Below are 13,258 nucleotides of genomic sequence, written 5' to 3'. Positions count from 1 at the left end.
AAGGACCAACCTGGCAAAAAGAAACATGTATTCACCGGCTGAGATACTACGTTGGCTATGTCAACTACTTTAAGCGCAAAATTAAGCAAATGGACTCTCCTATGTGCAACACTGTTATATTCGGTAAAGTTCAAAACACGTTCGTTGTTACCGTTCCCATTACGATGCAAAACGATGAAATCTTAAGGCAGCACTTGCAACGTGACTTAAGCTTGGAGATGTGGCACTTCAGCGTTTGAGGGATACGCAGCATAACAGCGCTGTGGCTGTTTTTCAGGACTACGCGACATAACAAAACTTTATGAATCACTCTTTTTTTTATCTAGGCGTGTTTGTGACTGTATGTAGTAATTGCTTGTAGGTGATCATATTATTGTCATCACCCTACCACTGGAGTAGGAAGCCAGGTGATAAACCAATCTGAATTCAACGGCTTTATCATTAAAATTGCTAGCTATGTCAGCCCGCACATGTATTCGTTGCTGTCCATAGGCTCACATTTTTATGAGGCAATCAGCACTGTGTTGAATGGCGACAACATATACAAAGTTATGATGATCATATGATTTTGCCATCGAATGTCCACATTATGACGAATGTGTGTCATACTAGTTGAAGTACTGAAATTTGTCTTTCCACCTCGGATGATCATCGACCTAAAAATGTGAAATTTCTATTTAAAGACGGACTACCGTTAGTGGACTTTATATCCACTACTACTGGAAAACATTTTTGATAATGCGCGTTTGGGTAACTACAGCAATTCATCATTATACCTAAATACTTAGCAAAAAAGAAAAGTTTATTCATGCTTTGTGTCGCACTAGAATGTGAATGATATCGTACAGTTCATTACATACGCCTGGGCACTGACGGGGATTACATGACGACTCGACCATACCTTCACGAACGTGCAATAACAATAGCATCAATGCGCCAACATGCTCGACCTCGTGACAGGCATATTCGATGTCGTAATTTGCAGCAGACGAAGCACATTCAGTAGATCCAGAAGCCAACTACTCCCAACTTTGAATATTACATCCCTCGTGGCTTTAATGGCACGTGCTTTAGGCATAATCTTTACCTTCGACGATAAGTGCAGAAGTGGTTAACTGGGACGAAACGGTATAGTGGCAAGCTTTTGGCCACCACCCTTCGAACCACCGGCAAATTAAATTTACCGACCTTGCTATGCTGTAAAGAAAGTTGTTTCTCTCTCGCTACCTTTGACGACTTGCAAATATCGAGAACCGGCTATTTGTTTGGCCGAACAAAGCAACCTAACTTAACGTGTTGCCGATGTTGACACTTCAGTTTCTTCATTTTAACAGCTGAACCATTGCGTGACTTTTTTTTTTAAATGCAAACGTCAGTTTCTGAGAAAGGCTTACATGATGAAGTGTGAATTTATCACTTATTAATATTTGCACCATTACAACGTACACTATTATCAAACATGTTCAACCAGCTCCCACACTTGCGCTTGTGAAATATCCAAGGCTCGCTCATAGGGCACTCGTGATGTTTTCAAGAGGCTTGACTGAGTTCTCACGTTTGGCAGGCACCGTATGACTCTCGTCGATTTCCACACTTGCTTGCGAATGCATGAGAGGCTCGTTCTCTGTTATAGTAGAGCGCATGCTGCTTTAAATCGTCAGCCAATTTTTTTTCTATTCGTAGATCTGTACAAGTATCAAAGCAGTGCACAAACATAGCAATTATATATAATACAAGACAAGAGCGTTTTCTTTTATTTTTTAATTGTCGTAGTGCGTATAAATGTACCTTTCTTCCATAAGACCTTTCGTATCATCACTCTTCAGTAATATGTGAGTGTGCTAACCATAGGGTAATTGTTTCACGGCCGTAATAAACTACACGATGCAACAAGATGCACCCACCCACCACGTCGCAAGGCACCCTTCATGCAATCCGTGAATCGGCACGACTTGCACCCTATGCATTTCGAGTGCCGTATCGCTCCACACAAAGCAAGCAATACACACTTCACGGTGCATCATGACAAGCCAATTCGCACCCGTCCCGCCAGAGGAGCCAGATGTGCGCTAGAAAGAGCGTTGTCGCAACTGCAATACACTACAGTGCACTAAGGCTAGTGCAATTCTGCTACTCTCCTTTCACATTGGGAAGAATCAATGGTCCATGCAAAAAAAAAATATAATCATCTAGACAATACCCCGGACGTGGGGGAAGAGTCCAATGGCCCTTTTTGTGATTTTGTGGGGCACTTGTGTTTAGAAAAAACGTGAATAACAATTTAGAGTACCAGGTACTCTACTGTGGGAGAGCTGAAAGCCGTCCCGTGGCTTGTACGTGTTTGCGTAATATAAACCTAACGTAAAATTACGGAGGGGAGAAAGATGATGAGGGTTCGAACTTCTATGTCGCCCCTGTGGCTCCGCCACAGTGTACGAATAACCTCAAGCAGTACCGTTTGTGGGGCCAAATAAATTGAACAGTCTCAATGCAATAATTGCATCCACGTCCGCTGTGTTGTACTCTTTCTTTTGCGCACACCTTACTTCCACAATATGCCCTCGCTACCAACATTCTGGCAGCTCGAAAAGCCGAGCCACCACACCAACCAGTTCACCCAGTCCAGGCAGTCCAGCACCGCAGCGCCATGCCACTCGCAGGCTTTGGCGAAGTTTCGTAAATCAGAGGCTTACACTGGTTCCCTTGGAGCTGTAACGAGGTTCGCGGCACGCTCTCGGCGTTACCTGTGGGCGGAAACAGCGTCGGCGTGTGCGGCGGCTGCGCCGTCGGAAAAGTGGGCGACGAACTGGTGGCACCCGTGGACGAGGTGCCTCCACCGGCAGCCGTGGTGCCCGAACCACCGTCGGTCACACCGACGCCGTCCTTGCATGAGCGCTCGTAGAACAGGATGCCGGGCCGGGAATTAGTGCTGGCCGGACCTGCGAGTCGGACGTTGAGCCACAGATTGAGCGATGTGACACGCGAGACTGTCGCTCGTGTATTATCAATTAGGCTAAGTGTCTTAAGGGTAGAGCTCAGAACTGCTTAACAATGAGCCATAAAAGTCTTCAATACTGAATGAACGTTTATACAATATTTATGAAAGTACTCTACGACCCTCATTAGTTTCCTAATGGCTTTTTGTCGAGACAATGGCGTGCCGTTTAGGCTTGTTAAGGTAAACCACCTATTGTCGGCAGACAGTTGAATGGTGATCGCGATGATTCCACAGAGCAAAATGACAAAAATGAAGGTGTGTTTGTCGGGAACTTAGAATATTAAAATGCCCCTAAAGCACCCAGCGGTCGAAACTTCTTTGTGGCATTGTATTTATGCACTCGTTTTCAACAAACGCGTAGCCGCGACAGTATTTTTGAAGTGGTGTCGCAATAGCGCAGTTACACGCGTTTGATGATCCAAAGGAGGTCATCACTAGTTTCGCTCTTGCCTCCGCTACTCCCCTTGCGTCGGGTTTTCTGTCATTTTGGCCGAGTGCTCCTCCTCAGCATGCGAAGAGGAAGAGAGGCCAGGGTGCGTACTGCTGCGTTGACGATCAGGTTCTTTTTACGCGATAGCGTCAAAGAGCTTGTGTCGCAGAAATTTCGCCGTTGGCGTCGGTACCGTTGGTTGTGAGCGAAAAATCGACCGTGAGCGAGAAATAGAGAAAGAAACAAATGAAATAAAGAATAAAATTTTTGGTTCAATTGAAGATCGAACCCGAGCTGTTCGCGTGGTAAGCAGGTGTTCTACCACAAAGCTACGGTGTTATTTTTTTTTTTTGCTGCAGCATACGATGTTACTTGCAGCTGCTTCGGGAAAAAACACGATATAAATGCCATGTAGTGGAAGGAGTCTCCTTGACCCATTTTGTTTGACTGGCGTCACGACAAAAACGAGGCCGTACGGCGATTTGTAGGCGCCTTTGGGAGGCCATCAAACTACGTCAAAAAAGGTCGGGATAGTGCAATAATCGACGCTAAAAAACACAGAGAAACTTTCAAACAGCCCTAAAAATGGGCAACTTTGTCCATCTAGCGGAAAACATACCGGGCCTTCCCAGAGGCGTTGATCAAGCATACAGCAAACGTTAAATAATGTGCTGTCATCTGGGAGACATTGTGAGACTCTATGGCCTCCGAAATGGCAAGCGCGTGGCGTGTATCTTGGAGGCCACGCGACTATTTGCTCAAGATCAAAACCTGTATGTACCATGCGCGCGCGCGTGCGTGCGTGCGTGCGTGCGTGCGTGTGTGTGTGTGTGTGTGTGTGTGTGTGTGTGTGTGTGTAACAAAATATATTGATAAGGATGCACTTAGCGGTTAAAGGGTGTACAAGGGACCGGATTTCGCGATGACTTTCAACTCTTAAAGGCGAACCTTAAAGGCGAACCTTAAAGGCCCCCCAATTTTCGCGGGTGACCTGAGCATGTGCGAATGTTCACGTCACGGCCGACGTAGGGGTTACTTAAAGGTCCGGAGAGAGTAGGGAATGTTCTTTGGAACTTGTGGCGCGCCCGCGACTTGTAGTGTTTCCCCGTTTGGCATTGCTGATAGTCACGGCATTGTCAACTCGAAGCTATCATTTAAATTAAATGTCTAAAAAATGATCGGTGGTGGCTTAGTGGTCCTTTACCGCGCTCTTTTTTTTTTTCGAAAATTCCTCATCTCGTGAAGGTTTCGAACCGCATTAAATAAAATCAACAACAATGATAAGGGGGATGGCTGATGGATCGGTTTGAATAGTGCGCTCTTTCTTTGATGGTAATGTTTTCAGGAACACTATGAAATTCAGCTCATTCATTCAATTTCGTTATGGCAACATTTCAAGCCAATCAGAAGTGACAAGCTAGATAATTCGACGTGGTGGATTTCAACAGTGTTTTGAATAGCTTCTCTGTACAGAGTATGTAAGCAAGGAGAAGCCTAGGGACCACCGGTGTTACAGATAATCTCATCCATAGTTACGATTTCCAATAAGTAATCGATCTCTCTCCTTATACTCAGGCACTCGAACACACTTACCGGCGCTTATGCGATCATCGCCGCTTATGAAGCACTGTCCGTTGCTCGGGTAGTAGGCGAACGAACGGCAGTTGAAGTTCGGGTAGGTTGTGCAAAACGATTCGCACGACTGCTCGGATATGATGCCGGTCATTTGCACCACGTCGGTGTACACCGGGTAGGCGTCGGCGGTCTTCTCGTACGGGCACGTTGGTGAGACTGAAGAGAACAGAAAATGACGTGCTTATGAGATGAAGCGATGTGGCAAAAAGAATGGGAGTCAATTTCCTCTGGTATGTCTTTAGAAACTATACTGTCACGCTAAGACAAGTCAACTGTTTGCTTAACTCCAGCTTTTCTTTTGACCTTTCAATGAGTGACAGTTACGACGATTAGCTGTACTTGTCTAATACAGAATACATAAATGAAATATGCGAAATATTGAATAGGAAGGCGTCTTCTTCAGTACGTTATAATACTAACCCATTGGCTATATAGAAAACTTTACTTTACAAAGGCAAAAAAGAAAGAAACACATTTTCATGGCTTGAAGTTTGCGGCTTCATGGAAGCGTGCTGGTTACAAGTAAGACGATGGACATAGCAGCCGCCAGACAGATATAGATATGCAGGATAAATGACTATAAATACATAATTTGTATTGAGGATGAACTTTCAAAAAAAAAAACGAATTTTTTCTTTGTCAGCAATACAGCAACAGCTTCGCACCCAGGAAAATAACGTTTATTTCTTTCTTTTCTAGGTCAGTGTCCTAGAGCCACAACCAGCCTAGGTAACTTCGACAGTGCAAGCCTGTGTGCGTTTTGCGGGAGTTCATTACATGATCAACTGCAACTTTGTGCATCATCCGCGGCTTACAAGGCAGAACCCTAGACGGACAGCCACAAAAACTAATTAATTAGCACATCAATATAAATATTTTGTATCATACTCTAAAGCCTAGTTCAAGGCGCTTATAGAGTATAAACCTGCAAATAGTGAAGCTATTGTTTTTTTGCTAGATACGAGGGATTAACGTCACAGAATTTTTTGTTCAAATTAGGCAACCACTGCTACTGACCAGCGGCCGTAAGGAATGTCATGTTTCAAGGGCCCCTAAAGAACTTCTGAACATACAAATGTCAAAAAAAAATAATAGCATCATAAGAGCTCCGCAGTCACATCGTCAGCGCCAAGCATGTATGAGAAGCTCGGGCAGTACCTTGTTGCTGTTCGCGTCGTCTCGGCCTACGCTATTGTTGTGTCTGATTTGACAGCTGCTCTTAAAGCTTCGTCTTGCTTCTTCATTATACAAACAACAAGCGATTTCGTCTTTGCTGGCATTTCCTGCAATTTCGGCACAATTCGAGACGCCAGGTGTCTCATAATGGGACGTAATGAGGAAATAAGGTCCCGATTGGTCCATACAGTCGCACGCTCGTTTCGCCCTGTATTGCTTGGCTACCGTGCGCGCTCAACTTATTTCGCTTTATCTTATGTTTTTTTTCCACTGCGCAAGCGGGAATAAAAGCGTACAACGAAAAATTCCGAATGCCGGTCAGTGGTTTCAACGCTCCGCGAACACGTCAGCCGGGCTGCCCTGGGACCAAAGGATAACCGATCCATGGCTGAAGAGCTGGAGGTAGTAGAATACACGTACTCGTCGCTATACGTGAACACTACAAACTGGAGCGACGGGTGTACCCTCCACCCCATCCAAAACTAACCAAACAAGAGAGCGTGACCTTCAGACGCCTACCAAAGCAACACTTACGTACATGGCATATTAATGCACCACCTCGACCCAACGACACAAGGCTACATGTGCCCGCTCTGCAGCGTACCGGACACCCTGGCACACTTGCTCCGGGAGTGCCAGTGCCATGCAAACCACGACGTGCAACAGGAGCGGGACCAAGCCCCAAGATTAAACGACGACCACCTAATGGAAACGTGGGAGGCCACGCCAGTCCTAGAGGAACTGGAAAACCGGTGACAACTCGTCGCCAGGGCTAAGAGGGCAGTCGAAGCCTGGACTAGGGAACCCTTTCACCTTAGGGTGATTCCGGGCCTCGCTCGGAACACTGTTTCTAAAAAAACGTTTATTTCGCCTTCTCTCTCAATGTTCCACGCTGACATCGGCCACCTGTTTTAGGAGTATATAAATGGTGGAGTGCACACATCGTCTGTAGGAACGGCAGTAAAGGCGAGAAAGAAGCTCCTCTTTCTTTGTTAACTCCGAGTTGTTTAGGGGGCGCTTTGTGGTCATCGATTCGCTGCTCTTCTTATCAACTGTTCTTTTTTTCGTACGAACTGTTTCGTAAATGCGAGCGCAGATGTACCATAGTCGTCTGAAAGGGCTAATCACCTTCGAGGCACTGGTTCTCCAGATAGTTAATCCTGGGGCTCGAGCTCTTGATCACTCCGTCGGGCTGCGTTCTTCGGTCGTGGCGGCTCAGGCGGCACTCGGCCGTGTCGTCAAAGTACACCGCCGATCGGCAGTCGAAGGTCTGCTCGTTGAGGCAGTACTCCTCGCAGTCGCGCCGGCTCTGGACGTGCGCGAATGACTTGTCGTACAGCGTGGGCACCAGCTCCAAGCCCAGCACCCGCTCGAAGGCCCACGCTTTGCCCTGACAGGCCGTGGCGAAGTTGCCTGTAGACATGTTGAAAAGTTAGGGATTCACAGCAGAAAACATGCATATACACGCAATGAACCTATACGAGAGCAGCGAGCATGTGGGGACATCCAATCACGTGTCGGTGCTTCACCGTGAAGTGTGTATTTCACCCAGAAAGAGCTAATTCAGTATTGTCGAAATTATACGTCCCGAAACCACGACGAGCCTTATGAGGGACGCCAGGGTGGAGGACTCCAGAAACTTCGAGCACCTTGGAGGCTTTGACGTGCACCTAAATTGAAGATTACGGGCCTGTGGCATAATTCACTGAGATATCGCTCGTCTAGCTTGTCATTTTTGTGTAGCGCGTTGGGCCTGAAGTATATGGTACAAAGGGATATTACTGAAGATGTGACCTGTACTGTATGAAAGAACCGTGTGACATGTTAAGCACCACTTATGTGAAATAGCACTTTATGATTTATTTGTACAGCTCAGGTCGGTAGTCGACCAATTATTAGTATATAATACAGATTACGTTATTACTGCTCAACAGCTAGCACTCTAGGGTGAGAGAGACACGAGTAATTATATGGTTATTTTGGCAGCCTAAGTGCTGGCGTTTGTTCTTTTAAAACCTGTGCCCTCTAATTCGAGAGCATTTATGCAAACACCGATTTCAGCATTGATGGGGTAAACATCAGTTCGCTCATTCAGCTCAGGCATCTATGTCACGGGATAATTGGCACAGCGCGCAGGACAATACCTGCCTAGGAAATGAGTCCTGTTGAGCACATTTGTTGATTTTTTTGTATTTTGTCTACTTCGCGTCAAACAAAACCAACAATTTTTTGATCATATGATCAAACTCGATCGTTTCTACCATGACGTAATAGGAAGAACTTTAACGTTCCTAGTGCGGAAATAGCACTAGCATGCTTCATGCATTCCGCGGACTTCACCTACGATGTCCATGGACCTACCACGGTGGTCGAGAGGCTATGGTATTCGACTGCCGACCCGCAGGTCGCGGGATGAAATCTCGGCCGTTGTGGCCACATATAAAATGGAGGTGAAAATACTTGAGACCCATGTACTTAGGTGCATGTTGAAGAAGCCCTGGTGGTCAAAATATTTGCGGAGCCCTCCACTACGGCGTCTATCACAATAACATCGTGGCTTTGGGTCATTACACCCTTTCAAGTCGCCTTTGATGCCCCAATCTATACATTACTTCTGTCAAAATGTCCTGCAGATGAATGATGGAATGCGTATACCTCTCAGACAGATCTTCTCGAAGTAGTTCTCTCCCGCCCTTGGGCTGAGTTCCTGCGTCCTCCCCTGTGAGTTCCGGTCCAGTTTGTCGCAGCGCATGTTCTGGTAGTTGACGCTGAAGGCCGGGCAGTCAAGGCCGGCCATCTGGCAGAACTGCCGGCACTCCAGCGTGTTTCCGAGGGCGCCGGGACTCGAGAGCGGTATGGCGGTGCGCGCTGCCGACCGCATTACGAAGCCTGTCATCTTTTCGTACGTGAACACGCCAAGCGTGCACTGCTCTGTAAACAGACAATAGACGCCAGAATTAGTGCACGTTACAAACATCAAACGCTCTCAGGCATATCACGCATCTCTTGGCATTAGGATTCACTCCGCTGAAACCCGTGTAAACAGCGAGGCCCTAACGACGAACAGAAATGAGGCTTTCATTTAAGTACGAAGCATTTTCTTGCGCACCAAGGGCACTTTGACCACTTCTATCTTTCTATCAGCCTATATAGTCGCCCACGTATTCGTGCTTCCGTGGGCGGCTTTTCTCCGTTCTTAAATAAAGTTGGAATGGGACGTCATGTATGTCACGTATCTCTTCAGACGCTTTTCATTGGTTTTGTGTGACACATACCAGTGCACCGCGGCTTATGGAATGCGGTTATGCTCTACACGTTATCCAGAAACTATAGTGAACCACGATCTGCGAGAACTGGCTTTGAAAATGTCAACGTTTATCACCTCAAAAAAGCAGTGTCGGCGGAAATCACGTGCGGGTGTTGATGCCTTGGTCGGTGGGCCTAAAAATTGGGGGACCCTTAAGCTTTGCCTTTAAGATTCGAAGGCGATAGCGATATTCTTTTCCTAGTGCGTACTTCAAATACTTAGTGTATGAAACCTTTTCCAGCTTGCTATGCACCCATTACGTGGCATTAAGGGTGCAGTAACATGTGTGCCTTTTGTGGTAGGTGATCGGCTTAAAACTATGAAGTCTTTATGATAATTCTAAAACTTAAGCCGTTATGAGAATTTCGGCATGCGGTTGCATTCTCGTCTTTGTAAAGCAAAGCTAGGTTAGGAGCTGAACCTCTGGTTAGCGATCTTTTCTGTTTCAATATTATCTGGTATTTTATAATGAAAATAAGTCAAGGGTTAGGGCCACCTCCCGAATTTCTTCCAAGCTCCGTAACGCCACTCCGAGGGAAACGCTCACCAAAACAGATGAAATGGATAACTATCTCTATGGAGCGAACAGGAACGTCATTGTAAACGCACCAGTGATGCACTTCTTTTCACCGTAAGCTGCGTTGGTCATGGGCGGTAGCCCGCTGGGACCCAGGCTGATGGTGTCGTCGCCGCTCAGATAGCACCGGTTCTCCATATATGAGTAGGCGCGACAGTTAAAAGTGGTCTCGCGGTCGCACTGCGTTTGGCAGTCGTCCACTGCCGTGGCGAACTGTAGAAGGTCCATGGACACCACGCCCACGCCGACCCGGGTCTCGTAGCGGCACGACGTCGGAGCTGCACGTGACAGCGAAGAAAAAAGGCAGTCACGGATATGTAGTCACGGCACAGTGGAAAGCAGTCACGGATATGTAGTCAAAGCTTTCACTTTGGTTCCGCGAGTACGACAGAAATTCGCCTAGGCATTTCAGAGGAAGAACTTCCGAGGTGCATTATGCATTCGCCTAAGGCGACTAGTAGACGACGGTCATCTTTGTGTTCTCAGTTGATGTGCTGTCACCCCTTTTCCTCCTTCGAAAACTTTCTGCACCTAACGTGATTTGGCAACTTTCACCAAGCAATGATGGCATGTGATGAGATCATGATGTGATGGGACGTTGTGTAACGTAATGATGACGTCATAAATTGTGCTACCTGTGATGTTGCGAGGACGTCATGCCGTAGTGTCATTATGTGGTTATGATTTTTATCATGATACGCATTGACACTCTTGGTGCTGATAACCGATGGTCAACATTTGCGTTTGTTGAGTCATCTAAAGCTTTCACCTTAAAAAATAAAACGTAACGTCTCCAAGTTTTTAAGGTCTTATTGTAAATGACCAAAGAGATGCGGCTGTTTCATCTGTCTCAGATAATATCTGTTTCACTTCAATTCGATGCCAAGTGTATATACATGCGCCACGTTATCATGCTGCACTTGCACGCAACTCACTATTGACGAGTGCATGGTATTCGGTGCTTCCAAACTAGTGCCTTTTTTTCTTGAATTCATATCTAAAGCTCTAATCTTTTCAACGCCCCTCACCATGACGGGAGGTAGTGTCTTAGCCAGGTGTAACCCACCAAGCCCAAGCAGCCCACCCCGACGTGTTGTCGCCATACTATCAGAGCGCATAATGACCATTTACCTGGCCTGCCCTCACTACAGATCAAATGGGTGCCCCCCACCCCCGAAAAGAAATTTCTGCATACATCTCTGACGGCAGGCAGGTTTCATTTATTGTCTATGGCTTGAAGTGGCAGTGCCTTTTTTAAGTCATTATAACAGGCGTGTTACAGATTCAAGTGCCGCGCTCAGACGAGATTAAAAACTCGTCGTAGACAGAACCTTGAAGCTCCGACTGTTCTAAAAAATGGGCACTTCTTCCGCATGCATGTGCCACGAAAAAGAAAAAAAAAATCGTGGCGTAGTGCGCTCTGGTACCACAAGCTACTGCTGAAGACGTATCATTGTTACAGGCTTGGAAGTCATAAAGTCGGTGCTGCGATCATTATTATCTGTTAAACGCACTTTTTTCATGACAGGCTCTGAAGGAATTGTTTCCACTGGAGGACAGCAATGCAGCACTCCAATGCAATGTGAGTTGGATACAATGAGAGCATGACTGCGGCAAGTTCTTGGGTATTCAGTTTCTGTTGAAACATATAAATACTAGGACAAGGACTATACTAGGCTTCAGGGTAGTGAATGAGAAACGTCAAGGACTGATGAACAATACTTGGAGTCCGTGCCGTGCCGATGGTCACGTGACTGTATGAATGTAAGACGTGGCGGTGCATAATGAACTAGCACACGCACGTGCTTATGAGTAGGTGAACTTCCTTGTTTTGCACTAGTTTTGTCCTCGTTTTCTCTACGAAGGACTCGGCAGTGGTCAGAAGCGTTTCGAAGTCGAGTCTCTTCCGCTGAGAAGCGGACATTAAACGCGCCATCCTACGTGTTCCATACTGGACGCAATGGGCACAGCTTCATATAACAACGGAGGGTGAAAGGAGACTGTCTTCATTGCCGCTGAGAACTGCTATTGGTGGGTTTTTTTCTTTGCGGAAAAGAGAACTGAAAGGACAGCTTTCTACCGATAAGGTTGCTTTGTAATACCGCAAAGGTTACCTGGCCGCTGGCCGTGAGGAAAGGTTGGAGATCGTCATTGCTAGCGCAAGAACACACAGTCGGTCGTTAGGTAAAACATCCGTGCACTCCTCCCTGCCCGGGCAAGCAGAGCGAAGGCACTCCCATTTCCCACAGATTTATAACGTACGGCATAACGCTCGTGGCCAGAGGCAAAGGCCTTCGCATATCAGTCCGCCAGTGTGACTCCGTATCACACATAACCTTCCGCGAGAATTGTCCCTACCTGTGGAACTCTGGAGGTCTGGCCTTATCCAACTGTTCTCAAAAGGAAGCCGGAAGTGAAAAGAAGAGGGAATGGAAGGGGGAAAGCAACCGGATGCCCGCGTGACACCGCCCTACTCTATAGCTTTGCCCTATTCAAAGTCCGCTGGTCTCATTTACGTGCTTTCGTGTGGCACAGTTACCCCGTTTTTTGTTTCTATACAGCATGAATGGCCGGTGAAAATCCTTGAGCTCGTAGTGAGCGGTGCCTGCTGCGGTATTGCCCGAGACCTGGCGATGCATGCTCTCAGCGCGGTTCTAGTGATGGCAGCACTGTTCCAAACGCTATGTTGTCGTTTAGATTGACCCTCGTGCTTTAAGTACTGGGCCATTTGCGGTTAGTGTGTTTAGAAAAAGTGGTCAACGATTTTGAGTACCGGGTACTCTACTATGGGAGAGCATAAAGCCGTCCCGGGAGCCTTCTGTAGATCATGGACGCCTCACCTGCGCATTGCGCTTGTCAGCGCGTGTGTGTGTAAAGAGAAAGTGGTTAACAATTTAGAGTACTCGGTACTCTACTATGGGAGAGCTGACAGCCGTCCCTTGGTTCACTCTAAGGTAGGCGAAGATTTTGAGCCCTTAACTACTTCGCTACTCAAATGATGATGATATGTGGGGTTTAACGTCCCCAAGCCACCATATGATTATGAGGGATGCCGTAGTGGAGGGCTCCGAAAATTCTTCGCTACTCAAAGAAACCAACACGTGGCACATGCATGCATTGTTCACATTTCTAGAG

The 13,258-nt window shown here is 46.7% G+C and overlaps 1 protein-coding gene across 1 annotated transcript in view; it reads right to left on the bottom strand.

Annotated features, from left to right (window-relative positions):
- LOC119181820 (uncharacterized) overlaps positions 1-13,258 on the bottom strand; it is a 75,933-nt gene that overhangs the window by 41,676 nt on the left and 20,999 nt on the right. The window contains exons 5-9 of the mRNA XM_075876033.1: positions 10,156-10,401; positions 8,895-9,170; positions 7,368-7,652; positions 5,022-5,219; positions 2,745-2,939 (exon numbers count right to left, since the gene is read on the bottom strand). Of these exons, the coding sequence (XP_075732148.1) occupies positions 2,745-2,939; positions 5,022-5,219; positions 7,368-7,652; positions 8,895-9,170; positions 10,156-10,401 (1,200 nt within the window). The remainder of the gene's footprint in view (positions 1-2,744; positions 2,940-5,021; positions 5,220-7,367; positions 7,653-8,894; positions 9,171-10,155; positions 10,402-13,258) is intronic.

This window comes from Rhipicephalus microplus, chromosome 10 (assembly GCF_043290135.1).
Source record: "Rhipicephalus microplus isolate Deutch F79 chromosome 10, USDA_Rmic, whole genome shotgun sequence".
Lineage (NCBI taxonomy): Eukaryota > Metazoa > Arthropoda > Arachnida > Ixodida > Ixodidae > Rhipicephalus > Rhipicephalus microplus.
The sequence above is the reverse complement of the archived record's forward strand: the minus strand, read 5'-3'. Positions and strand labels throughout refer to the sequence as shown.